Source organism: Apteryx mantelli, chromosome 7 (assembly GCF_036417845.1).
Source record: "Apteryx mantelli isolate bAptMan1 chromosome 7, bAptMan1.hap1, whole genome shotgun sequence".
NCBI classification, from domain to species: Eukaryota; Metazoa; Chordata; class Aves; order Apterygiformes; family Apterygidae; genus Apteryx; species Apteryx mantelli.
In genome coordinates this window covers 13020068-13047083 of record NC_089984.1, presented here as the reverse complement: position 1 = coordinate 13047083, position 27016 = coordinate 13020068, and the positions used below count along the sequence as shown (strand labels likewise).

The 27016-nt window shown below is 43.8% G+C and overlaps 1 protein-coding gene across 1 annotated transcript in view; it reads right to left on the bottom strand.

Moving 5' to 3' along the window:
- The window catches only part of OPN4 (opsin 4), a 34788-nt gene extending 14553 nt beyond the window's left edge, over positions 1 to 20235 (bottom strand). The window contains 2 exon segments of the mRNA XM_067299595.1: positions 18491 to 18641; positions 20165 to 20235. Of these exon segments, the coding sequence (XP_067155696.1) occupies positions 18491 to 18641; positions 20165 to 20235 (222 nt within the window).
- Positions 20236 to 27016: the final 6781 nt, after the last annotated feature.

The following is a 27016-nucleotide window of genomic DNA, read 5'->3' as shown; positions in this document are numbered from 1 at the left end:
TGGTGCGATCCCTATGAGTAGGTATGGAAAGGGATGGGCCTCAGTGCCTCTTGAGATGGAGAGGGAGCGATGCATACCGAGGGGCGTGGCTTGCGTGAGTGAGTGCTTGAGTGATTGCTCGTGTGAGTGCCCACGCGAGTGAGTGCGTCAGTGAGAGCTCACGTGAGTGAGAGCTCGCTCGCATGACTGAATTCTCGCGTGAGTGCATGAGTGAGTGCGTAAGTGAATGATCCCGAGTGCTCGCCTGAGTGAGTGCATGCGGGAGTTCATGAGTGCATGCTCACGTGAGTGCTCACGTGAGTTGGTGCAAGCGTGAGTGCTCGTGTAAATGCTCACGTGAGTGCGTGTCTGAGTGTGAGTGACTGAGCGCGTGAGAGAGTACTCACGTGAGAGTGCTCGCATGAATGAGTGCAAGTGTTTGAGTGAGTGTGTAAGTGCTCATGTGAGTCAGTGCGCGAGTGCTCACGTAAATGAGCTGTCACACAAGCGATTGCTCACGTGAATGAGTCCGCGAACACGTGAGTTTGTGAGTGCTCATGTGAGAGACGTAACTCACGCACTCAATCACGCAATCATGCGAGCAGTCACTCACGCAAGCACTCACTGAAGCGAGCACTCACACAAGCACTCAATCATGCGAGCGAGCGCTCACTCACGCACTCACTCATGTGAGCTCTCACTCACGCACTCGAGCACTCAAATGGGCACTCACTCACACACTCACGCAAACACTCAATCATGCGAGCTAGCACTCCCGTGAGCACTCACTCCTGCAAGCGCTCATTCACTCAGGCACTCACTTGAGCAGTCAATCATGCGAGCGAGCACTCACATGAGCACTCACTCACATGAGCACTCACACACTAAAACATGCACTCACTCTGCGAGCACTCACTCACGAACTCACTCACGCGAGCACTCAATTACTCATGCACTCACGCACACGAGCACTCACGCATGCGAGCACTTAATTACTCATGCACTCACGCGAGCACTCACACAAGCACTCACTCATTCACATGAGCACTGACTCGCTCACGCACTCACTCACGCAAGAGCTCATGTGAGAGCTCACGCACGCACTCACGCCCGCACTCACTCACGCAAGCAGTCTCACGCGAGCACTCATTCACTCACTCACGTGAGAACTCACTCACTCAAGCACTCACTTATGTAATCACTCACACACTCATGCGAGCACTCTCACGTGAGCACTCAAACGAGCACTCACTCATGCCAGCACTAACGCACTCACACACTCAAGCACTCATTCACTCACACAAGCACTCACACGAGCGAGCACTCATGCACTCGCTCACTCACGCACTCCCTCACACACTCACGTGAGCACTCACTCGAGCAAGCACTCCCACCAACACTAATGCGAGCACTCACGCAATCACTCACAAATGCGAGCACTATCATGCTAGCACTCTCTCACGCTAGCACTCAGGCAGGCACTCAGTCATGTGAGCACTCATGCACTCGCTCACGTGGGCACACACTCACGCACTCATGCAAACACTCACGCGAGCACTCACTCACGTATGCACCTGAGCACTCTCACGCGAGCACTCACATGCTCATGCACTCAGTCACGCACTCACTCTCGCACTCATGCACTTAGGTGACCACTCACGAGAGCACTCACTCACGCACTCACGTGAGCACTGACGCACTCATGCACGCAGATGCACTCATGCATGCACTCACGCGAGCACACATGCTCTCACTCACGCTTTCACGTGAGCACACATGCACTCATGCACTCTCACGCACGCACTCACTCATGTGAGCACTCTCACACGAGCACTCCCTCATGTGAACACTCACGCACTCACTCACACGAGTGAGCACTCACACATGCAAACATGCACTCACAAGAGTGGGCACTCAGGGGAGTGTGCTCTCAGTAGAGCAAGTACTCAGGTGAGTGAGCACTGAGGCAAGCCAGCCCACCAGGGAGTGTGCACTCTGGGGAGTGTGCACTCCGGGGAGCGTGTGCTCACGCACTAACGCACTCACACACTCATGGACTCAAGCGAGCACTACCTCAGGCACTCATTCATGCACTCACGTGAGTACTCACTCAAACTAGCACTCACGCATGCACTCCCTCACACGAGCACTCATGCCCTCAGGTGAGCGCTCCTTTACTCACGCACTTATGCGCTCACACACTCACTCTCATAAGCACTCACACGAGCACTCACACTCACTCACGTGAGCATTTACATGAGCACTCATGTGAGCGTTCACATGAGCACTCACTCATGCACACGCACTCACGCAAGCACTCATGCGAGGACTCACACAAGTACTCACTCAAGCACTCATGCACTCACGTGAGCACTCTCACGCGAGCACTCAGTCACGCACTCACGTGAGCACTCATTCAGGCACATGCACTCACACACGCACGCTTGCACTCACACACTCACGCATGCACTCACACGAGCACTCATGCAAGTGAGCACTCACTCACACAAGCACTCACTCACGCAAGCGAGCACTCACGCAAGCATTCACTCACGCACTCAAGCACTCACTCACGTGAACACTCTCTCACACACTCACGCACTCAAACCAGCACTCACGCGAGCACTCACTCACGCACTTGCACTCATGCGAGCACTCACTGACGTGAACACTCACTGACACGAGCACTCATTCATGTGAGCACTCTTGCGAGCGAGCGCTCACGCGCGCACTCACTCCCTCACACCACAACTCCCTCACGCGAGCACTATCATGTGAGCGCTCTCTCACGCGAGCACTCTCACTCACTCGCACGCTCGCTCACACACGTGCTCATTCACGCGCTCGCTCACTCAGGCAGGCACTCATGCACTCAGGCGAGCACTCACTCAGGCACTCAGGCAAGCACTCACGAATTCACTCACGTGAGCACTCACTCATGCAATCACTCACTCTCTGAGCACTCACACGACCACTGAGTGATGCGAGCACGCACTCAGGCGAGCACACACTCACATGAGCACTCAGTCACGCGAGCACTCTCTCACGCACTCCCTCGCACTCAATCACGTGCTCACACAGAAACTCCCTCGCGCGACCACTCACACACACAACCACTCATGCAAGCCCTCTCTCAAGCGAGCACTCACATACTCAGGCACTCACACACTCACTTTCGTACTCAGGCGAGCACTCACTCACGCACGCACTCACTCATGCACACACTCACTCACTTGAGCATTCTCTCAAGCACTCACACGAGCACTCTCCCACGCGAGCACTCTCCCGCGCGAGCACTCATGCAGTCACGAATTCATTCACGTGAGTACTCACTCACGTGAGCACTCACGCACTCATTCACACACTCAATCACGCACTTACACAATTACGCGACCATTTACTCACGCGCACACGCACTCACGTGCACACGCACTCATCACTCACGAGTGCTCACGCATGCGAGCATGCACTCACTTAAGCAACCACTCACACAATCACGCACTCACTCTATCACTCACTCGACCACTCATGCATGCACTCACACTCATTCACATGAACACTCACTCGCATGACTACGCACGTGAGCACTCACTCACATAAGCATGCACTCACACACTCAATCATGTGAGCATTCACTCATTCAATCACTCATGATCTCTCGGACTCATTCACGCGAGCACCCATTCATGCAAGCGTGCACTCACTCACGCGTGACCACTCACTTGCATATTCACACACTCAGTCATGCGAGCACTCACGCATGCAGGCAAGCATGTGAACGTTCTCTCACACCCTCACTCACGTGAGCACTCACGCCCTCACTCACTCCCATGAGCATTCATGCACTCACTCACTCCCATGAGCACTCACTCATGCGAGCACTCACTGACACACTCCCTCCCTCCCGTGAGCACTCCCTCAAGTACTCAAGCACTCACGTGAGCACTCACGCACTCAAGTACTCACTCAAGCACTCACTCACGTGAGCACTCACGCGCAAGCACTCACGCACTCAGTCGCGCAAGCACTCACTTGTGTGACTACTCACGTGAGCACTCACGCGAGCATGCACTCACGCACTCAATCACAAGCATTCACTCACGCAATCACTCATGCACTCACGATCTCACAGACTCATTCATGTGAGCACTCACACAAGCATGCACTCACACACTCAATCACGCGAGCATTCACTCATGCACGCACTCACGCGAGCGACACTGACATGAGTGAGACTCACTCACGCGAGCACTCACTCAGCGAGCACCCACTCAAGCACTCAGTCACACACTCACGCACGCACCCACTCACGCACGCAGGCTCCTCAAAGTAGCAGTTCAGTGCAGTGCCTCATTAGAGCTGAGGAAGACGAAGACCCATGCACACAAGTGGTCTCAGTTCAACTCCTTCTGGCTTTGTGGCAGAAGAGGAGCGTATTCTCAAAAACGGTCAAGGCAGAGGCCAACATGACAACTGGGGACTCAAAAGCATTCAGTTCTCAGATCACAAGAGACTTTACCTGTGGCCTTGAGCCCATTTTTCCACACCTCAATCTGTGAAATGGGAAGATCAGCTCTTCCCTCCCCCCTTCCTTTCTTAAATTGTGATGTTGTACAGGTTAAAAAACATTACACATGCAAAACGAATGCTTCAACAAGGTAATGAAACAGCTCCTGGGTGACATTATACTCCCTGGGACTCCTTTTTATCCTGGGGCATATGCATACAGCAGTTTCAAGTCAAGAGAGCTCTGAAGGTCCTGGCTTGGCCACCAAAAGCAATGTAACTGTATTAATACGGCATGCAGAGTTAAGACACCTTTAGCTTATGCCATATTTTGCCATGCAGAGATACCCTTTGACATGTTAAGTCTGACACACACCATGTTTAGTACAAATGACGACCCTATCACATGTAGTGCAATAACGTGCCTTCAATTGCTACATCATCAACCCTGAAAGGAACATAAGGTTTGGCTTAGTGTGTGCAAAAAGGTTTGAACCTGCAATGCCAGGCAGTCACGGAGACACAACTGTACCTAGAGTGTTGTCAAAAAGTGCGCAGCAGGATCAGGCTAGAATGCATTAAAAAATTTAGTGGTTGCAGGCAGGTTTTAGAGTTAACGTGCAGACTAACAATTCCCTGGTTGCTCCTCTCTGCCTGGAAAGTCAGCATAACAATACACATGGGAAAGTATTACCTTTTCTCTAGAAAGGAAAATCATCATCTTTTTTGTTTTTCATCCAATAAAACATATACACAAAAATAGAGTCCCATGAGAGAGCAGCAGAGTCTACATCATAATGGCAAAAAAAAAACCCAACACACAAAAAACAAAAAACACACATGCTAAAAGCATTCTGTTCTTGAATTAACAAAAGCACACAAAGCACTTCTGTAGCTGTTCTGTCCTTAAGTTCATGACTATTCCTCACAGATCTCAGAAGAATTATATAAATGCTTAGAGGTAAGTATGTGCTTAAGCGCTGTGCTGGGTAAGAAACAGCCCTTGGGAGTTCCGCAGAATCCAGGATGATGTTTAGGGTGTCAGTATACAGCAAGAAACTAACAGCAAGAAGCTGTTTAAAGCTTCTGCTACTGATTTCATGTTAAAGTGCTAGTGTTTTCTTGAGTATCTTATTCTTCTCTCATTCATTTCTAATAAATCAGGAATGTATACCATTATATAAAAGGCTAAATATTCGTGCCTACATATCGCAATTAGAGACTTTGTCTTAAAGGGGAAAGAGGCTTTTATAGGGATTGTAAATGTTCATTTCTTGACTATTTCTAGCATTATAAGCTGAAAACTTTTGCCACTGACAGAATTAGTGCACATTCTCTGTATGATTTTGGTTCTCTAGTAGAAAACTTCATAAAGAAGGAATAAAAATTATTCCATTTCTAAATAAAAAAAGATGATCAACTTTCATGCTAATTCCTTTCCCCACTTTTCATGTCATTTCTCATTATACTAACGCTGATGCTGTGGTGTGCTCAAGAACAATCTAATCTCCATAGAAGTTAGCCATGCCCTGATAGATGTGTAAAAAGAGATTGAAATAGATGTTTTCCCTCTGCACAGTGAGGATGGGATCACATGCTTCTTTGATAGTTACACAGCTGAAGCACACTTTCATCTCAGAAAAAAGAATTCAGTAGGCAACAGAACTAGCAATGATAGCATTCTAGCTACTTATCACTGCACAGAGAAAAATAAGCCAAATACAAGCAGAAAAAAATGCAAGCAGTAAACAAATCAAGGTTAATAAATCACATGAACAAAGATATGCAAAAGAAATAATAAAGACATTACTACTCTGACATTACCCTTATATTAGATATGTGTACTGACTGTTCCATATACACAATAATTTTATTCTGAAGTCTTACATTTTCATTAATGGCTAGAGGGACAAAAGAGACATGAGACTTGGAAAGAATTCTTGTTATTTTACCTCAGTATAAAATAAATATGCAGGCAAGAGAAAAGCTAGCTTGTGAATGTGCTTTTCGATTCCCATACTTGTTTTTCTTTGTGTTGCATAACATAGTACTTTTTTCATACGTGGACTTTAAACAAGCCTGCAGTTAGTTAACATGTTTCATAAAAGAGGTTCTCAATTTTTTTCCAATTGCTGTACAGAAAAAAAACATGAGCTCAGAAAAAAGCAACAAAGTAAAATGCAGATTCTGGTCAGTCTGAGACTGCAGGTGCTTAATGGATAGAAAAAATATTTGTAAAGGAGGACAAATTTACTCAACCTTCTAATTTTTCAGCTTCATAAGGAATGGATCGGCAATGCGGTCAGACAGTGTCCATTTTGTTAAAAAGGGAAACTTGTCACGTTTTGCAGGGGAGATGAATTTACTGAAAACAGGTCAAGCTGGGGCCATATACTGCTCTAATCCCAAGGTTTGAGTAAAATTTGACCAAAAGGCACAGACCTCTGAAGAGAGGTGGCAAAAATTTCATATAAAATTCCTTAAGCAACATGCTCAGTACACTTAGAAAAGATGCCAACATTAACCAGCATGGATATCTGGAAACACGAAAGGACTGATAAAGTTAAACCGTGTTTAAGGTCTCTTCTACTTACAACATTCCACAACGTTTTAATTCTCAAGCGGAAGAGTTGTTCCAAATGTCTTTGTAGACTATTTTCTGTGAGCAGGTCCTGCAGAGTCAAAGAAGCCTCATTTCTTTGAGGGGATTATAAGTTTGGCTGATAAAGACAAGAACATAAATGCAATATACTCAGAATTCTGAAGGTTTTTAAAGCCCTAAGGTATACAGTTAACGGCTTAAAAACTGACTAAATTAAATAAGTGTTAAGAAAAAGGAAAAAAAAAGTTAGATGAAACCACCACTCAATAGGAGTCAGTCTTACTGGATTCCACAGAATCCCTTCTGAATACAATTCAATATGTACAGTCTGGAGGTAAATATTACATCCCTGCAAATAAAACTAACAGACAACAGAAAGACTATCAGAAGCCTAAACAGTGAAGATGAGAGGACATTCACTCAGAATGGGCCAAGATGCTTGTTAGGCTGGGTCCACACAAAAGAACGTTGTATTACACCTCAATGGGAAGTTAGAAGCCTGTGAATAGAAATTGCCATTCACACCTATATAGTGGAGAATGGTACCTTGCACGGCAGTGACTCTGAAATAAGTGCCAACTTTCAGTATGATCCTTGGCTGCATGAAAGAGGAGACGTAATAGAGATAGGGAAGTCATTCTACACATCTCCGAGGCATGGTTGAGACTGATAACAAAGTACTGCAGATGGACATCTTCTCATGTTTTAAGGACATTGAAAAATTGGAGGGGATGCAGAAAAGAGGTATCAGGAACCAAAGCCAAGGGACAAAAATAAAAATAAAAAAAAATAAAAAAGCTGCCTTGATTACACCTTTTTTGGACAAAATACCCAGTATCATGGTTTTCAAATCCTGTGGAACAAGGCTAACAAGACCCAAAGACAGGAAAACACAGAGAGGCAAGCTGAAATTAGGTAAAGGTTTAAACAGTAAGAATGATAAACCACTGAAATAAATGACAAAAGACATAGGTTCCCTGTCTCCCAGTATCTTCAGATGCTGGTATGCCCTTCTGTCAAATGCAATAAAGTGAAACAGAGTGGCCTGGTATTTGCAGGATGTTGGATTAGGTGATCTAACTACGGACACTGCCATGAGAGGTGAATTCAGCAGTTTATAGCCAGCAATGCCAACTTCCTCATTTAGGTTGTCTCTACAATTCATCCTGCGGGCAAGAAGAAAAACTGCCACCTGGAGCTGGGGTTTGAACTGGAGCAAAAATCTTATCTTTTCCCTTCTCTCCTTAACTCCACTGCCACACGCAGTTTCTCAGTGCACTCACCAAACCAACGGTGATCCACAACTATATTTGCTCCCCGCTGCTTTGCTCAAAAAGCTCATCTGCTATTCTGAGACACTTAAGTTCAAGTTAAGCTTCCTCAAAATGTGCATCATTGGTGAAGTCTGTGAATGTAAAGTGGAAAAAAAAAAAATCACACTACCATACCATACTCTCGCTTATGTTGCAAATGCATCTCCCTGCTCTCAGTTTTCTTTCATCATAAAATAAATGTCAGATTTTGCACATTCCTATTCTGGGCATTCCATTTTATGATTGCCAAGTCTAGAACTGTCCTAAGCCAGTCAATGATCACAGAATTTTCATTGTTCTGCCTTATTTTTTTTCCCCACAGTTGCACATCAATAAACACAACTAATAGTGTTATGAACCCAGATAAGAAATGTTGACTTGAGAGAGTTTATCATAGTGAAAGAAATGCATCTTTTCAACATAGTGTTTGTGACAACTACTGTATAAAATAGAGTTCAATTGTATGATTGTGGCTATCATGTGACTAAAATGGATTTGTTTTCTTCCTCCCGGAGGCAGCCACAAAGTTAAGTAAATCCAGCAAGAGAAATTGCCTAGACACAAAGAAACAGTAGCACATCCGCCCCCATCTGAACGGGCACCCTTGGAAAGCTCGCGGTGTGAATTGGAAACGGAGAAATAAATTGTGGAGGAAAAACTCTGCGCCTGGAGGCTAAACACCTCGCCACAGAGACACGCAGCCCCCACCTTGGAAAAGGAGAAAGCCGCCTGCACCGGTGATTTCCATAACCGCGCTACGTAACTTAAAATGAGACGCACGGCCACTGTTTCGAGCACGGGGGGAGGTGAGGGGGGGAAAAAATCACGTCCCTTTCCCAGGCTATTTTAGCTAATACCTGCTGCAACTGTAAGTTCACTCATAAGAAACAATCTCAGCATCAAATATTAAAGCATTTCCAGGGAAATCTGTAAGTTCTGCACTTACTGCACTCAATCTTTTTTGTTCATCCCATCAGCTGCTACTATATAATTAATAACAGATTAAAAAAAATAATGTTTTTTATTAGCACAATTCCTACCACTGCTAACAGAGAAGCATCATAAGACATCCACCAGTTCAAACCAAGTGATGCACGGTGCCCGTTTACCTGTTATATTTAAATTTCAAGCTGAGGTGGTTTCTTTTTTCCTTGATAAAACTGAAAAACATCCCACTTTCCAGCTGCTGCCCGCTCACATTTCCGCACCTTTTGCGGCACCACAGGCTCACCCAGGCCTTCTCTTCAAGGCCTTTTCTGCCCTCCCCCTTGCATTCACCCTCCGCTTTTACCCTGGCAGCTCCCCAAGCGTGCTGCCACGCAAATCCCCTATTACTGACCACCCACGGCCTCTCTGAGCCCTGGGAATGCAGGAGGGAATGTAGTTCCCTGCGCCCAGCCCTGCTCCCAGGGCAGCCAGCGCACGCGGGCACGCACTCACGCATGCCCTCAGGCACACACAGACTCACGCAAGCAGGCTCTGATGCACACACGCACGCAGGCACACGTGCATGCACTCACTCACACACGCAAGCAGGCACCACTTATTACGCCCTCCCCCCCCCACTACTTATTACACCCCCCACCACTTATTATGCCACCCCATCTAGTTGGTATACCCCCAACCCCCCTGCAGTTCTTAAGCACCCCACCACTTATTATATACCTTAACCACTATCGATAGGTCCGGAATTCGACAGGCATTGCTGCCACTCCATCTTGAGATGGATCCATGTCGATAGCCTTCGATGCCTACCCAGGGCAAACTGGGCTCCAGCGCAAAAGCCAGAGATGCCTGTCGAGAGCGAGATATCCACGGCGCTCGGCAGGCATCCGTATCTTCAGCTACCAATACCTATGGAGACCTAAGTGGTGTGATCCCTATGAGTAGGTATGGAAAGAGATGGGCCTCGGTGCCTTGCAGCACAAATCAGAGTGCTTAGAGGCACTGAAAGTGCAATGTGCATGGAAGAACAGAGAATGTTTTCGACATAACCTTCATTTTTCTGTGCATTTTATTACAGCTTAAAACACATCTGTAATTCAGATCAGATGCCTATTCCACTTTCAACTGGCCCATTACAAGCATTGCTATCTCCAAAAAGCGTGAGGCTCCAGCAGCCAGAGGTCTGTACTCTCAATCCTTGCGAGACAGCACCAGCACAGTACACACAGCGGGAGTGAGGTGAGAACTTAGAAGAAAAGGAGGAGAAAGAAGAATGAGAAATTCAGAATGATAGCTACCAAGCAGAGGAGAATTGGAAAGCCAAGCGCAAGCACTGCGGCTGCAGGCTGGAAAAAGCAAGAACAGCTATTTAGCCGACTCCTCAGCTGCAAAATTTGAAGTGGCATCTTGCAGTGTATATTTAGCAAGCAGTAATCTCAGGATTACACAGAGGGAAGGATATAAGCACAGTCCCATCTATCAGCCTAAAATATTACTATGAGTGATTTTTCTGAAGTGCTTACTTACTGTGGGGGCAAGATACAAAGCATTTTGCATTTAATTCTAATAATAATAAGTTCTAATAAGTGCTGAGTGCAGATTTCCAGCTGAAACCACTGGCTCCTTAAAGTCAGACACAAAGTGTATCACTTTGGACTCAAAAAATACATATAATAAAATTAGGAAACGCCCCTGCAAACGTGGGTGAGCAGACACTTGTTTTTCTACAGGGCAGGACTCTCCCATTTAGCTTTCAAGTGGACGGTTTCTTTGGTGAAACGGAAAGGTAAAAATGCACACTTTTCTGCCTTCCCCATAAAAATGCAGGCAGTAGATATCTTAAGCGATAACGGTCTATACAGAATAAAAATATTAATAACTTGCAAATGCGCATGCTGCCCTTCAGACTTGCACCCGAACCACTTGTGCGCCGCTTCCCGCTAGTTCCGCTACGCCCCCTCCCCGCCGCCCGGAGCGATGCGTGCGCGGGGGGCAGAGCAGCCCCGGGAGCGGCGGGCCCCGCGCTCACGGACGAGGACGGCGCTGCCGAGGCCGCGCAGCTGGCTCAGCAGCGGCCCCCGCGCCTGGAAGATGCGCAGCCCGCGGCGCGGCGCGGCGCTGCGAGGCGGCGGGGGCCGTTGGCGCAGGGCAGCCCGGCAGCATGGCCGCGCCGGGCGGGGCGAGCGCCGCCTTGAGCCGCGAGCCCGGGGGCACCTCGCTGCCCGGCGGCATCGCCCCGCGCGTCGCCCGGGCGACGGCTGCCGCCTCTCCTCGCCGCGCCGCCGTGGCGTCGTGGCGCCACCGCCCACGTGACCCTCTGCGCCGGAGCGGGGCATTGTGGGGAACGTAGTTCCCAGCGCCCAGCCCCGCTCCCACGGAAGCCAGCGCGCGCACACGTGCACTCACGCGAGCACCGAGCGCGCCCCCTCGCAAGTTTGCTGACGATACAAAACTGGGAGGAGTGGCCGATACACCGGAGGGCTGTGCTGCCATTCAGAGGGACCTGGACAGGCTGGAGAGGTGGGCAGAGAGGAACCTCATGAAGTTCAACAAAGGCAAGTGCAGGGTCCTGCACCTGGGGAGGAACAACCCCCTGCACCAGTACAGGTTGGGGGTTGACCTGCTGGAAAGCAGCTCTGCAGAGAAGGACCTGGGAGTGCTGGTGGACACCAAGTTAACCATGAGGCAGCAATGTGCCCTTGTGGCCAAGAAGGCCAATGGTATGCTGGGGTGCATCAGGAAGAGTGTTGCCAGCAGGTGGAGGGAGGTGATCCTCCCCCCCTCCTCAGCCCTGGTGAGGCAGCGGGCTCAAACTGAAACACAGACAATTCCGTCTGAACATGAGGAAAAACTTCTTCACTGTGAGGGTGACAGAGCCCTGGAACAGGTTGCCCAGAGAGGTTGTGGAGTCTCCCTCTCTGGAGATATTCAAAACCCGCCTGGACGTGATCCTGTGCAACTGCTCTAGGTGACCCTGCTTGAGCAGGGGGGTTGGACTAGATGATCTCCAGAGGTCCCTTCCAACCTCAACCATTCTGTGATTCTGTGATTCATCTTACCATCTGGCACTCGCTGTTAGGGTGAAACTCGGAAATGCCCTCGATAACAGCCCAGTCATCAAAGGACATGGATATTTTCAGACAACCGGGGCAGCCATTACTTCTGAGTAAATCTGTGAGATTGGGTTGAAGTAAAGTTAACAGACAGGCAATATTTAAAACCAGTGTGCCAGTAGCATGAGGGGGACCCCAGGAGTGTTCGGAATTCTAGAAGAGTTTATCTTCGCTTGTGTCCCAAAGATGGGCCTGCAGCGGTCCTCAACAAGAATGCGTTCCTTGGGTTTCTACATCAGCGGGATGAAAGGCCGGACAAATAGTCTGAGCTCAGGGAAAATGTAGCTGCGGCAGTTGTTATAATTGGAGCAAAACATTGTTATTGCATTAAGGCTGATACGCTAACTGAATGACAGAGCCATGAAATTTATTGTTCAGGTTCCTTCAGCAAGTTTAAGTTGGCCACGCATCATATAAACATCAATGGGCATTTTGCCTAAGTTCAAATTGTATTTAACCCACTGCCAGTAAAGTAACGTAAAATCCCATGCAAGTGGAGTGAGAGTCTGAGTTAAAATTGTTTTAAAGAAATGAGATCAGTTGTTTTTTGGTTTGGGGTTTTTTTTATTTAGCCTTGTGGCTGGAACATTTTTTAACTGCTGCTCTACAGAGAGTTAATCATGATTATTACTGGAATGGAGATTTCTAATGTTTTCGCAGTATCCCTTTAGCTATCCATTTACTTAGAACAGGATCAAGGTAACAGAAATGAAGCAACTAAAGGAGCTTGTTCTGGCTACAAAGAACACATTAAAAATGGCTTTAATTTGAACTATATTTGTGGAAGACTCAGAACAATGAGAAATTAGAAAGATAAATACAAACACACAGAAATCACAATAGAAGAAAAGGTTATTGAAAGGACAGTAGAAGATTTTAAAAGTACATCTTCAGAAATAAAACAAGTTCAGGGCCAACAGAAATGTCAAGTGTTAAAAAAATAAAGGAATAATATTTATATTGAAGCAGTGATAGGACATAAATAATGATAAGAGATGGGGAGAGAAATAGTCTGTGGCAAAGAGGAGTAGATTCACATTCTAGTGTGCACTTCTGTAGGCCTGGGATTTTCACAGGGTCCAGTGCTAGCTGTTCTCTAAGAAAAAAAAAAAATCAATTATTGAAAAAGGTAATTTCACAGTTTTTGTTGGAAATAAAGGTCTCATTCAGAGCTCCTTTAAGTCAATAGAAAGACGTTCATCAACTCAAAAGGCATCACATCAGGTTCTAAGCACACCATCAGTGAGTTGTGTACATATAGCTTCCTCTCTAGAAGAAAACACATACCTCTCTTGAGTTCACCCCTAGATCTTCTAAGGGATGCGTACATCAAACAAAAGGAGGGGGAGAAAAAGTGCTTGAGGAAATCAGGTCAGCAGGATAATCAAGAAATCAAACAATTCACAAAGTTTTTCTGTATTTGGTTTCTCCAGCAGATTAGCCTTGTTTAGTCTCTGTCTTCTTTTGTCATCCCAAGGTATTAGTACTTGGGTGGTGGGGGAGAATAAAACCCCACTGTTGCAGTCCCCCCGTAGCAATGGTCCTCTGAGAACGTTCAGTTGGAACAGCTCCGTAGGAATGCTGTATCAGTTGCATTGATTACAGGTAACATTGCTGCCTCCCGTGTTCTTCCGTAGAGTGTTCTTTCTGCGTACGGCTCATAATGAAGGTAAGAAAAAAGAACAGACAAAACCAGCACTTTGTTGTTCCTCTTCCAAGTCATATGACAACACACTCTGTTTTATGCAGCATAGTTCAAAATATCACCAAATGCACAAAGAAACTGAACTGCAAACTGGAAGGTTAGACATTTTCCTGTGGGTGGACGATGCACCACAGCTTTCCTGAGCCAACAAAGATAACGTGTATCTGGGGCTCTGGACCACTGGGTGCCAGTATGCCTACAGGTTTACTGTGTTGAAGGTGGCTTAGACTGGTATTAATTCTGTAGAAACAATTCCTTTGGAAGCACCAACTTCCTGACAGTCAGTCAGTGTAAATATTGCACATCTCTCAAGCAACCAAACGAAATGGTCTTGCAAACTGTGGAGGGCATCAAGGAAGTAACTGAAAAGTAACACAATCCCTTCACAGTCAGTATTGAAGGGCAGCTTGGGAACATCAGCTTCTAGGCGTGGATGGTATTTTAAGCATGCTTGAAAAGCAGGTTTTGTAATATTGCTGGGTATATATGAAAACTGGCCTCTTGCTAGGACTGTAAAATAATTTGTGGTTTTAATCTCTGATAGGCAAGCCATTATAATTTTTTATTTATTTACTCCATAGTGTTGCAGAATCTGGTGGATAGTTATGTTCTGTTAAGGCGCTCAGGAGGTGCCACACTGACTGAGACCGCTCGAGAGAACGCTAGTCTGCCTTTAGACATGACTGGGTGTTCTACAGAGCTGCAAAACTTGTGTAATGAACAGCTCTCTGGGAATTTCCTTTTCACCATAGAGTCTTAGGAGTTGGTTTGTACCTTAAAATAGGTTTATTATCCCTTTGAAATGGTGATCTGAATGGAGGATATTTTTATTATCCAAATATACGTGCAATCCTTTTCTAAATCCTACTCTGTTTTTTGCCTCAGTAGAGTTATTGGCAAGAAGTTAGGGAGGTTGCTCCATATTAGTGCGTTTCCTTCCAGCAGGTTTAAGTGTGTCCTTGTGGAACACTAGAAAAAGAGGGAAATAGCTAGGTTTAATGCATAGTCTGCCTTCTTAAAATGCTCATAGTTCTGAGGAAGTTTGGGCTAAGCAAGATAGGCTTGCTTTTACTAAATAAAATATAAAATGAGTAAATCTGCAATGGATGCCAGGCTGGAGCATAGACAGCACTGTGCTGACAAGGAATGAAGAAAGAATTATATTTTCCTCCCTAAAGGAATGCTTGTTTATCACCTATAACAAAACAGCTAAAACAGAACTGAGCATGTTTTCAGTTATTCAGTAAACTTCACTGAGACGTGCAAACTTGGGGTGCTTTTTAGCCGGCAGGAAAGAAATGCTTGCTAGTTAGATAAATATGTCTCAATCCCCGCTCTTCTGGTCTTGCCTGTGGAGGTTGCAGCACAGCGTGGAGCCTTGTTGATCCATATTTATTGCTTGCTGCCACAGCTGGTTACAAGGGAGGCAGAATTCCTCCTGGAAGGCTAATTCGAGGAGCCAGCCCACTCCTTTGGGAAGGAGAGCAGTACATGCTCGCATCTGTACAGCTGTGCTAACGCTTGGTGCGAGCAGCGAAGGGGTAAGTGTCATTCGGCCCCAGAGCATGTCAGCAAAAGGCAGAGCTTGTACTTCTCCATGAAGCTTGTCAAGGCCCTGGACATGGCCCTGAGAGAGAGTTAAAAGGGTAAAGCAATCTCGCAGGCTGCGACAAAATCACTGTTTACTAAATGATTTGCCCAGGTTAGAAGTAAGTCTAGACCAGATATATAACCCAGGCATCCTTGATAACTGCATCTCTTCTGTCTGGGGAACATACCTTTTCCTAAAGAGAGGGTTTTTTAAATAGTTATTTCAAAATCGTTTGTAAAAAAATAAAACCAAACCAGCTCACCTTTGAATAAGTTCTAGTAGAAGGCATATCCTTTTTGAAAGTTCTCCACCTCATGATATGAGAAAAATGTTTAAGTGAACATGTAAAGAATACAGTGCAACTATTACTGGGAAAAATAGTCTGTTCTTTTTCAGATCAAGAAAAAAAATCCTACTTTTTAATTACTCTGCTTCTGGAGATCTCAGTTATTGAACTCCTACTAAAAGTAAGTGATGATGGCAGGAGCAGGGCTGTGTATGTAAATATTTGTACTGAACATAAATCATGTTTTTTTATAGCTCACTCCTCACATTATCCCGATGGCAAGAGTATAAGGCAAGGTTTAATTTATATTTAAAGGGAAACAATAAATCCTCATGAGATTGTTTTGGGATTTGAAAATATTTCAGAGCTGCTTCTGATTGACTAATTTGTGTGACAGTGAAGAGTCAGCAACAAAAAAGACTGGGGTAAGGATATTTTTCAGCTACTTCTACCTGGACACTAGATGGATTTGTATCTTAATTGGGGTAAAAAAAGACAAGGAGGGGGAAATAGAGACTGCTGTGTCATTGCTCTCAGGGATTCACCTGGCTTTCAAACTGTAGTCAGTGGTTTTGCAGAATGACTATTTTAATGAAATACAGCCCAGCTCCAAAAGCATCACAAGTTTTGGCAGGCCCACATTGACTTTGGCAATGCAGCGTGTCTCTCTGTTCTGGGTTTTCCTAGAAACACAGGTAAGGAAGTTGCTGATTTCTAGAGTGTGGCATATACTACCAATGTTAGTGTTAGGCTTTTTACATTACAACAAATCATATAGCCTAGAAAAAATTATCAGAGCAGAAATACTGGAATCTCCTAGAACTTCTGGATGCCAGTTTTTATACTGCCTGCCTACAAGAGGCCTCAAAGAACTGATAACACTTATTTTTCTTCATAGTTCCTTGCTCTGATTTCTGAGCTTGCCTCTGTAGACACTTTCTCTGTGATGACAGGCAGCACAAAGAGGAGTGTAATCCCAGCTCAACTACGGTTTCAGCAGGGTGGCACCAGCTGCTAAGCCCCCGTTTCCAGCAGGCAGCGGGGCTTTCCATGAATGATTTTTGTCCTGTTGAGCAATTTGGATAGCAGATTTTGTATCCTGGCTTCCGGATGAAATCTCAACCTCAAACAGCACATATTGCTTTCAGTCCTGAAACGCTGTTAAACAAATCTTTGTGTCAAGTTAAAATGCAAGAATTTGAAAAGACAATCACTTATCTAAAGAGTGGAAACAGACAGCTAATAACCTCTTTCAGCAGAAGAGGAAAACACTCATTTTAAATTTTCCAATGTAGATCACTCTGTCCCCAGAATCTTTTTCCATTTTGCCATGTATTCTGCAGTCCCTCTTCTCCCTCCCTGCTGTGTTCTGCTATCCTCTTTCATTATGTTATCCATCTAATTTAGTTTATAAGCGCCTAGGTTCACAACACTTGTCTATTTGCCTGTAGTACACTGCATATCCAGGTTTTATTAAAAAAAAGGGACATTTTTATGTCCTTTTACTATGCAAATACTAAAATATTTACTGCTTCATTATAATTAGCATAAACATCCTATATGTATAAAGACTTCTAGAGTGTTTGAAACTTGTTTGCAGTTTTTGCAAGTGGCCTCTGTGTTATGTGGGCCATGCCAAAATATGTGGTGTGTTCACACCAACATTTTAAGTTGAATTTCAGATTTTACAAACTTTAAATATTAGCCTGGATCTTTTTTTATTCTTTTCTTTTAAAGAGACTTTCATATAAACAGCAAATGAACAAAACTTTGTAGTTCTAACAGTGTACAGGGATACACCACCAGGAGGAGGACTCCTGAATTCCTTTGGCTTGGGCTTTTGGGGTAGGATGGAGAATTTAGAATGCCCAAGGAAGTTCTGTCCTGAAGTTTCGGTGCAACAGAGTCTGACCTTCACGCTTTCAAGGAAATTTTCTTTCTATTTAGTGTTTAACAACTGAGAAAGAGCTTTGATGGAACTTACCTGGAAAAAAACTTCAGAAAAGCTCTCTTCCATGACTGCAAATAACGACTCTTTAACATTTACATAAGTGCTCCATTGCATTTATAGACTGTTAAAGAAATGACAGAGATTTCCCATCTTGAATAATCACACAAGAGGGCATTGTGTTTGAACTGCTAAAAAACTGTTTAACGTACAAGGACATGCTGTTTTGATAGTTTCCAACATATTGAGTGTACTTTGACATTAAACATTCCTCTCTCTCTTCTGCCCATGTAATGTTGCTGGCAAACACTGCTTCTACAATTCTTTCTGCAGCAAAGAAAGAGTTAAAGGAATAAAAAGAAAGCTTTTTTTTTTATGTTGTTAATTATTGCATTGCAGCATTAAATGTGTGCATGCACTTTAAATGTTCATTTAAAGCTCTGTAAATGCCAGCTTTGCCAGCATTTACTTGCTACAGGTTTTAGTCACAGAAGACACTTACTGTTGGGGCTCTAAGAGGCAGGTCCTCCCGTTTGTAGGCATTGGCTTCTGAGTCATTCCATGCATTGAGGGACTCCACAGTTTTGGTGCAGCTGGGGTCCTCAGAGGAACAAGAGATCCCCCTTCGAATGGGCTGACTGCGCACGTGAAATCTAAGCAATAATGAAGAAAGAAAAGCTCTCCTCTGAACTTAAATCAGCCCAGTTTCCCTTTTCTTGTGTGTTAAGCAGATTGTCAGATTCCCTTGTCCGGAACCATGCGAGATGCAGTGCTGAGTTTCTCAGTGGAGCCTCAGATTGCGTCTCTCCATCTCCAGCTTAGCAAAGGGCGGCAGCAGCAGCTGCCATTTAAATATAAGAGCCTGCAGGGTCTGCACATGCCCCGTTGGACACTTGTTCAATCCAGATTCAGGCTTCAGTTTAATGACATTGTAAAACTGATGCTCACTTAAAAATATTGTTATCTTTTTTTGCCTTTGACATATTTAAGTCTGAATTTTAATGCTATCACCACGTTATTCCTCTATGAAGAGAAAGAAGGTAAAAGATTGGTTTCACTAGCTGTCTTAAATATTAGTTCTTGCTGTTCATTTTCATGGTATTGGTGAATTAGCTTTTTGTGCTCTGTATTTAAAGATGTTTCTGTACAGTTCTGCTGAAATTGCCTGAACTGAAATAGATTCTGATACTTAACAATGTGCTTGTCTGCACTTCTGTCTTGCAGAATTTAGGTCATGCTTAGCAGTTGCGCACTTTGTTAAAGAGGAAAAATAGGAATAAAACCCACTGACATCCATCTTTTTCTGCCCTTCAGTTTAAAAAAGAACACAAATACCTTGGGCAGAGAACAGCAAATAACCACTTGTTTCAAGAGTTGTCTGTTTTCTTTTTCAGTTGTGTTTAGCAAGAGCGGACATGAGCAGATCCTTATTCACATAAATCCTCCTGTACATTGCTCTCTGTAAAGGAGTATGAATTGCTGTATTCCCAACTGAAGGCCCATTACTGTGGTAAAGTGAAGTTTAATTGAACTGCTGTAGAGAATTAGGCACAGAAAGTGGAAAAGCTGTTCTAGCAGATACCGCAACCTGAATATCACAGTGTTTAGGCCTTCCAGCCAAATGGCCCTATGCAAGCTATTAGCTTCATTACAGTTGGTAATAAAAATAAATGGCGTGAACTGTTTCCAGAAGCCTTTGTGAGAAGATTTAACAGGAACCGTATTCCCTCAGCTCTGCTCAGATTTCCCTTTTCATATACCTTTCCTTGAATTAGCACTTGCAGTACCTGACCTTAAATTAAGGGGAAAAGGCCTTTCTTTGCATGAACAGGAGGTGTACCATGGGTATATGTGACCTGTGCCTCTGTATCAAAGGCACTCACCTGTAGTGCTGCAAATTCCCTTTCCTCACAGCCCCTTGAAGAAGGTAGCAGATGCCTTGTATCACCAGGCCACTAAACACTAACCGGAGGAGAGACCTCTAAGACTCTACAGGCTCTCAAACTGTGAGACTTCAGAAATAATCATTAGCAGACCTGTTGTGTTTTCCTTATTGCTGCGTGCCAGAGAGATTTCACTGAGTATTCCTGCCTTGCAGCGTTGTGTAGACACACCCAAGCTAGGTTTAAATTAGCTGTGGTATGTGGCAGAACTGAGCTCAGAGGTGGCTGATCACCTGAGGATTTCCAGCTTGGTCGCGCTGCGATTCTGTAGTCGTTCTCTTCCCCTCACCTCCGCAGGTGACATCGTCCGCATAAACATCGGGGCGATGGTGGATGCGACGTAGCGGTATGAAGTTCAAAAGACATGGATGTGAACTCGGAATCTGTCATTGCATTCTCTTGCCCAGGTGGTTCGGCTGCTGCAGTGAGCGTGCAGCTTCCCGTTCAATGACCGCTGTAGATATGAGGCAGCAAACTGTGATGTTGGACATCTTGAGGGACAGGACCCTCTTGGAAGATAATACTGCATTTTACTACTACAAAGATAGGATACATCTTTACAGAAAGCCACAATATGAAACTGGCAAAAACTCCTAGTGTCTTCAAATAAGGCTTATCGAGGGAGTAGAGTAGGAAGTACGTTTTAACGGTTGAAGTGACGCGAGAGGAAAGAGTGGGAGATCTCCTATATGCGTGAACTTTATATCCATAGAAGTTACATCCTGCTATTATCAAGCTGATGAGACAAATTTCAAGACATTATCTTCAAGGACAGGCATAAATACTAGATCAGAGATGTTCTTTGACTGTGTACACTAATTTTTTTTTTTTTTTTTTTTTTTTGCTCAAATCCTCTTAGTTTTCTCCTGTATGTCCCAGTTTTGAGCAATGCCTAACAATCTGTTTACATACAGCTTGTACATTAAGTTTTCGTTTTCCCTGGGTCACAGATTCCATTTTTCTTCCTTCTTATTTCCTCTCATCTTTATGACAAGTAAATGCACTGAAAACGTTTCATTTCCAGTTAGCCTGGAAGCATCCACTTCTCTGGCATTTCTGGGTGAACCGATAACATATTTGGCAGGATAATCAAATCATGCGGCAAGTGTAATCCTTTTTAAAGTAGATCAGACTTTATAGAAACTATGTGACTTTTGCTTCATTAGATTTGGCTTTGCTGTAAATGCCTTTCCTGACAGATAAATTTGATTAGTTTAGCAGTTCCTGAGAGGATATTATAAAAGAATATACAGTATAAAGGAAAGAAATTAAGTCTCCCCCAGAGAGAGGGGGCTGCTACTCCCAAGTGGGCTTTTGATTTGGTGTCCCTCCTTGCCTCTGAGACCTGCCTTTGTGAATGCTAAGCACTTGCAACTGCAGGTGAAATAACTTCTGGAAATTAGACCCTAAGGCTAAGGTTCATCTTCAATGGAAATGTCGCCATGTTAGACAGTTGTGTGATCTTCTGTTGTTGCGAACTGCTAGAGGTAATTCAGCTGACCTATTTTATATTGGTTACCTCAGCTTCCTTGGAAGAAGAATGATGTCCTAGAACTGCACAAGGCGTGAAGTCTGAGTAATCACATTTGCCGTACCTAGTTCGGAAAGTAAAGCAAAGACACATACAGTAACAAGTCATTCATAAAACATTTTCTTCCAGATTTGCTTCTGTTTTACATGCAGTTTTAAACTAACAAACACTTTCAGACATAGGTGTCATCTAACTTCAATTATGTATACAAGGAGTAATTTCTGAAATTATTATGAACTTTTATTTTGTTCAATCTTCACTGATTTATTTGCTCTATTTGACAATGCCTGCATACACCATTATCACATTTATCTCCTCAAGTAGTTTGACTTTCCAAACAATCTCTCTCCAAAGTCTAGAAGTTTAAGATAGAAAAAGCCTCTTTTTCAGTCTTATAATGTATACAGAAAATTAGAACTATCTAGATGATAGACATTGGCACTGCTAGGAAAAAAAACAAGATCAAGTAGCAACATGCAGTTTTGAACACTGACTGGACTAATGGACTGTGTACCATTCTGTGCTGGAAGCTGAAAAAAATCCTGTAGCAAATACCCTACCACAAAGAGTCATTTTAGTAGGATCCTCTAACTTTCATGAGAGAGGATTTTTCCCTGTTTTGCTGTTTGTAGAAGACCTGTCTTAGAATTCCCTCAGTTCAACAAACATACAAATAGGGATTATTGAACTATAAAACTTTCCAGCTTACTCTCATCACCCTTGTTTAAGAACTTACCAGTAAGCTTCTGTTTTTTTCAAATCACAGATAAGTGCCTTAAAAGAATCATTTCAAGGCCACTTTAACAGTCTGTCACAGTGTCATAAAGACAATGACCTCTTCTGAAGAGAAACTCTGGAATGTTTACCATGAGAAGTCCCTAATTTTATATGAAATGTTATATATAATTCTGTGTATAACCACAGTATACATGTGTATATACAGCAATAGGGAAAAGTGGTAGATGAAATGAAGGGGGTTAGTAGCTGCTGGCACATGATCCCATCCCCGTTGTGAGCAGAACATAGAAACAGAAAATTCAAGACAACTTTATTTTTCTTTCAGTGCTTAAAAATGTGAGCAAAGTAGGAGGAAACAGTGTATATTAAACCAGAAAAAAATAATTCAAAATAATTACTGAACAAAGCTTGTTTTTTGTTAAGGGTATTTGACTTAAAGAAAGTCATCAGAATTATAGCCTTACAGATCCGGAGGGAAATTTGCTCTCTAGTTTTCCCATGCTTATTCTCCACCAAAAAAACCCCACAAACAAACCAACAAAAAGAATTACCTCTGTGGTATCTCTAGTAAGCTTTTAGGAGACAATTTATCAGTTCATGACCCCAGGTATTTTCTAAAGCTATCCTGCTCATCCTAAATTTTGCAAACACTTCCTCCACAGTCTTATATGTGAAATCACACCAGAAGCCCATCTGGTTTACCGCACAGGTCTGAACTGCCCTCCAGAGTCCTTTCTTTAGAAATGAAAACCTGCAAAGATTCATCTCTCCAAATTCTGTCAGTCTGAGATATGGTGAGGACATCCTTCCCAATTTTACAGCTGTGACTTTAAACTGCACCTCTTCCTACAGATAGCTTCTATTCCTAGCTTTTTATAAACTACAAGGGGAAATAGCACAAAAATTGCGGACTCTGGAGTCCTTCCATGAAACCAAGAAAATTGCCTAACAGGGCAATGGAAGGATAATCCATGGGTAAAACTGAAAGTTTAATTAAAGTCAAGATGAGCGTAGGAGTTTTTTTTCAATGGCTGAAAAGGAACAGTTTCCTTTTCTCCTCTGTCTGGGAGCTGGGTGGGATTAGGTTTTAGCTCATCTCCAGCAGTACAGAGTGGACCGAAAGAATGAGTAATCTGCTTCTTAGATGATCAACAAATTGCTGTTGCAAAGGGCCAGGAGGGTTGGACGATCAGGGTTACAGTCAGCCAGGCATTAATTTCCCTGAGCCTTATTTAAAAAAGACCACTTAGGCTCCCTTAAACTCTCCTCATCCACGGCGAGGATGAGGAGAGAGAAGTAGACCACTCAGTAATAGGCAAGATGAGCAACTCTCACTCTTCTTTGAGTGCAGATACAGTTTTGAGATCTGAGTTACCGCAAACTAGGAATGCTCAGAACACGGAAGTTGGATGTTTACATGGCTTACTAATAAGTTACTTGGTCTTTCCCTACTATGATGGGGAGGGTGATAGTGATATCCTTGTAAATTGTTTTGAGGATAACAATGCTAACCTCATAATTTAATTTTACAAATGGAAACTGAGATCATGGTATTAGAGGAATATCAAATTCCTTCTTGCTTTGTGGGACTGACAGTCATCTTCATTTCTTCAAAAGCCTTTATTCTGATTCCAGAAAAGGCTGCCCTTTAACTTACCAAATACTGGGTTTTGTCCTTGATTTAAAAAGGCCCATCTCCTCATCCTCAGCAACTGTCTAAGATACTATACTATAAAACCTGAATCCATAGAGGTCTGTCATGCAGAGGAGTTGTTAGCCCTGGATATTTGGTTTTGTGTATCACTCATCAGTGGCTGTAACATCTGAAAATACATTTCTCTCAAAAGTGTTTTCAGAGACCTACTTTTGTACCAGTATCTGCAACAAACTTATTTCCTTAGATACCCAGATGAAAATTGATTGTTCATTTTATACAGAAATCCATTTTCCAGACTCTGTATTCTTTCTGTCTCTTAACAGCTAAGATCTGTGAGGTGGGAATTCTCTCACATCCTAGGTGTTTCCAGACAATGTGCTACAATTCTGCTATCCCAAATAATAAAATTGGAAGAGAGTTGTGTAACACATATCTTTTGTGCTCTATTAATCATAGAGATTAAATTTAGTTGTGCATGCCTGGAGCAACTTGGCAAGGGACACGGAGGCAAGAACACCCTTTGTAAATAAAATTGTTAAATTGAGTACAAAGTTCTCTACAGCCCTTTATGGGAGCATGCTCTTGGGACTACCCAAAATCAATAGACAAAATACAAAACAGTAAATCAAATCAACAGTTCCTGCTCTGCTGTAGAACTGAATAATAATTCAACTCATAGGTAGCTCTAATTTTATAGAGTAGCCAAGACCTATGATGAACGAGGAGAGCACAAACTGCAGGGTGCAGTCAGCAAGCGTGAACACTTCAGAGCTGTTTAGACCCACAGAAAGAGCGCGAGTCCAGTGGCTGGACTGAGTACAGAAGGGCCAGACCCAGGGAGATGTTTTAGAAGTGCCCATTCAAACACAAGGATTTCTAAGGCTTACCAAAAAAGTAAAAATAATCCATCTCTTTCACTAAGAAAATACTGTATCAGCTCTTTTCAATGATATGAATTTAGCATTAGGCTGCCGCTATGGAAAGACACAATCCAGTTAGCTACTCTGCCTTAATTTTGCCAGTAGTATTTCCAGCTTACGCTGGTGGCTTACAGCTTCAACACCAGATAACTTGAGAAGTTATCCCCACCTCAACCCCTCTTGTCCTTCTACACAGAGTCTGAAGACAATTTCAAAGTAGCCACACAAAGAACTCTCCAGCCCACCTAAGTTTAATTTGCAGTGCCTCCAAAACAGCTTGTTAACTTGCTCTATGAGCTGAGCTATAAGGTTCACCCATGCCCTGTCTCCTGTGGCTTAACCTCTGTGCAGAGCCTACCATTCTCCAAGGAACTCTGATTAGCCAAACTCTTGATCTCAAATAAGTTTGTTTGGTTACTTCCCTGCTTCCAGCTCCCAAATATGAGCTCTCACCTTTCTAGCCCTTTTCACATGTACAATAAAAAGCTGATAGTGCTGATGCAGTTTAGTGCCAGCTGTAGGCAAGGAAAAATCATATTTTAAAAACGATAGAGAAGTTGCTATATCATTGCAGTACAAGCAGTCTTTTCATCTTTCATGCAATAATTTGACACAAACCCTAAAGGAAACTGCCCTTGCTGTTCTCCTGCCCATAAGAAATAGGTGCACACCACAAGCAGCTCAGTTTGCAGTGGGCTAGCTCACAGGCTACTGGTCTCTAAGCTGTCTGTTGTCTTTGCTGGGAGCAGGTGTTACAGAAGATTTGCTTATGCAGAAATACAACAGAATAGCGTGTTACCCAGCATGAATGGACTCAGATCACCAAGAGTTATTGGGGAGAAGGGAGAAGTGGAGAGATAAAATTACAAAGAAATTCTGTTTATAAAGTATTTTCCCCTCATCAAGTACTGACCACCATTACAGATAGACAGCAGTGCCAAGTTTGGGTCAGCATTAAAAGAGAGTTGGTACTGCTCACAGGAAGAAATTGGTACCATCAGCTTTTTTTATTATTCATCTTTTCTGCTTACACAGTAGTTACTTCTGTAATGGAAAGAACTCAGTGACTAGAGCCTGTCTTGGGGGGTGGGGGGGCCTGTATAAGTACCTTGATAGGTAAGGTACAGGACGGGAATGGAGACACCCAAGCCTCTCATGAAAAGGCTAAGGGAAGAAGAACAATGCGAAGCAATTTGTATCCCCACACAGCAATCGGAATGAAAACCCTGGGATTTGAGAAATGATAACCATAATAACCAGAAGGTAAACAAAGTGTGGTCCCATTTCATGTTAAAGAATTACCATCTTTATTCTCAGATAACAGCGCTATTGTCTTGAAGCAATCCACGTGAATACATATACTGCCCTACCAGTTATACAACTATTTTTCCTGGCACATGCTGTTGTGTCTTACAAGGTCTGTGTGAAAGAAATCCTGTCCTTTCTAGAAATATCAGTGGTCCTGTAAAGAATCAAGACACGATTGTCAGTTCACTGGTGGAAGAAAATTCTGTTACTGCACTAATAAGCAGGCAGCTTTACCACTGACTGTAGCACGAGTCTCTGCAGCTCACAGCTGTTGCAGGTGCCTCATGCTTTGCTGCTCTAGCCTGTGCTGTTCCCAGTGCTTTCACAAATCTGGGCAGGATGAGGAGAGAGGAACAGACCACTCACTAACATCACTGAATTTTCAAAATCTTGTATTTGAATTGTTTCCAAAAATAGCACGAAGAGTGTGTAAGTTAAAAATACTAGAGGATAACAAAATAGCTGAGTCTGTAAGAGAAGGTTTCAGTGAAGAGTGCCCAGCCTAACACAAAATGGCCAGCAGCAGATGAAGCAGAAGCAAGAACTGGCTCAGACTACAGCAGCCCTCAAGTTCTGGGCAGGATTCTGTCATGACTGTTAAGAACAGAGATGTTAAGAGGAGTTTCTCCCTGCAGCAGCTTGAAACTTTGCACACAGAGTCCAAAACCAACAGAACTAATGCTTAAGCCAGAAGAAAATCCACCACAGTTCTATAATCAGAGTGTCTCTATGTAAAGAAGTGTAATGCCCATTTCTTTATAAACCCCTACTAGGAGTATCATCCAGCCTGTCATCACTTGGGCTGAGATTTCTCTAGTGTTCAAATGAGGCCTCTAAATGCACAGAGATTCTTCTGCGTACAAGTCTCTGGAATATGACCTTTATTAGTATCTATTCTGCTAAATGCCTCACCTGGATCCTCATTAACTTG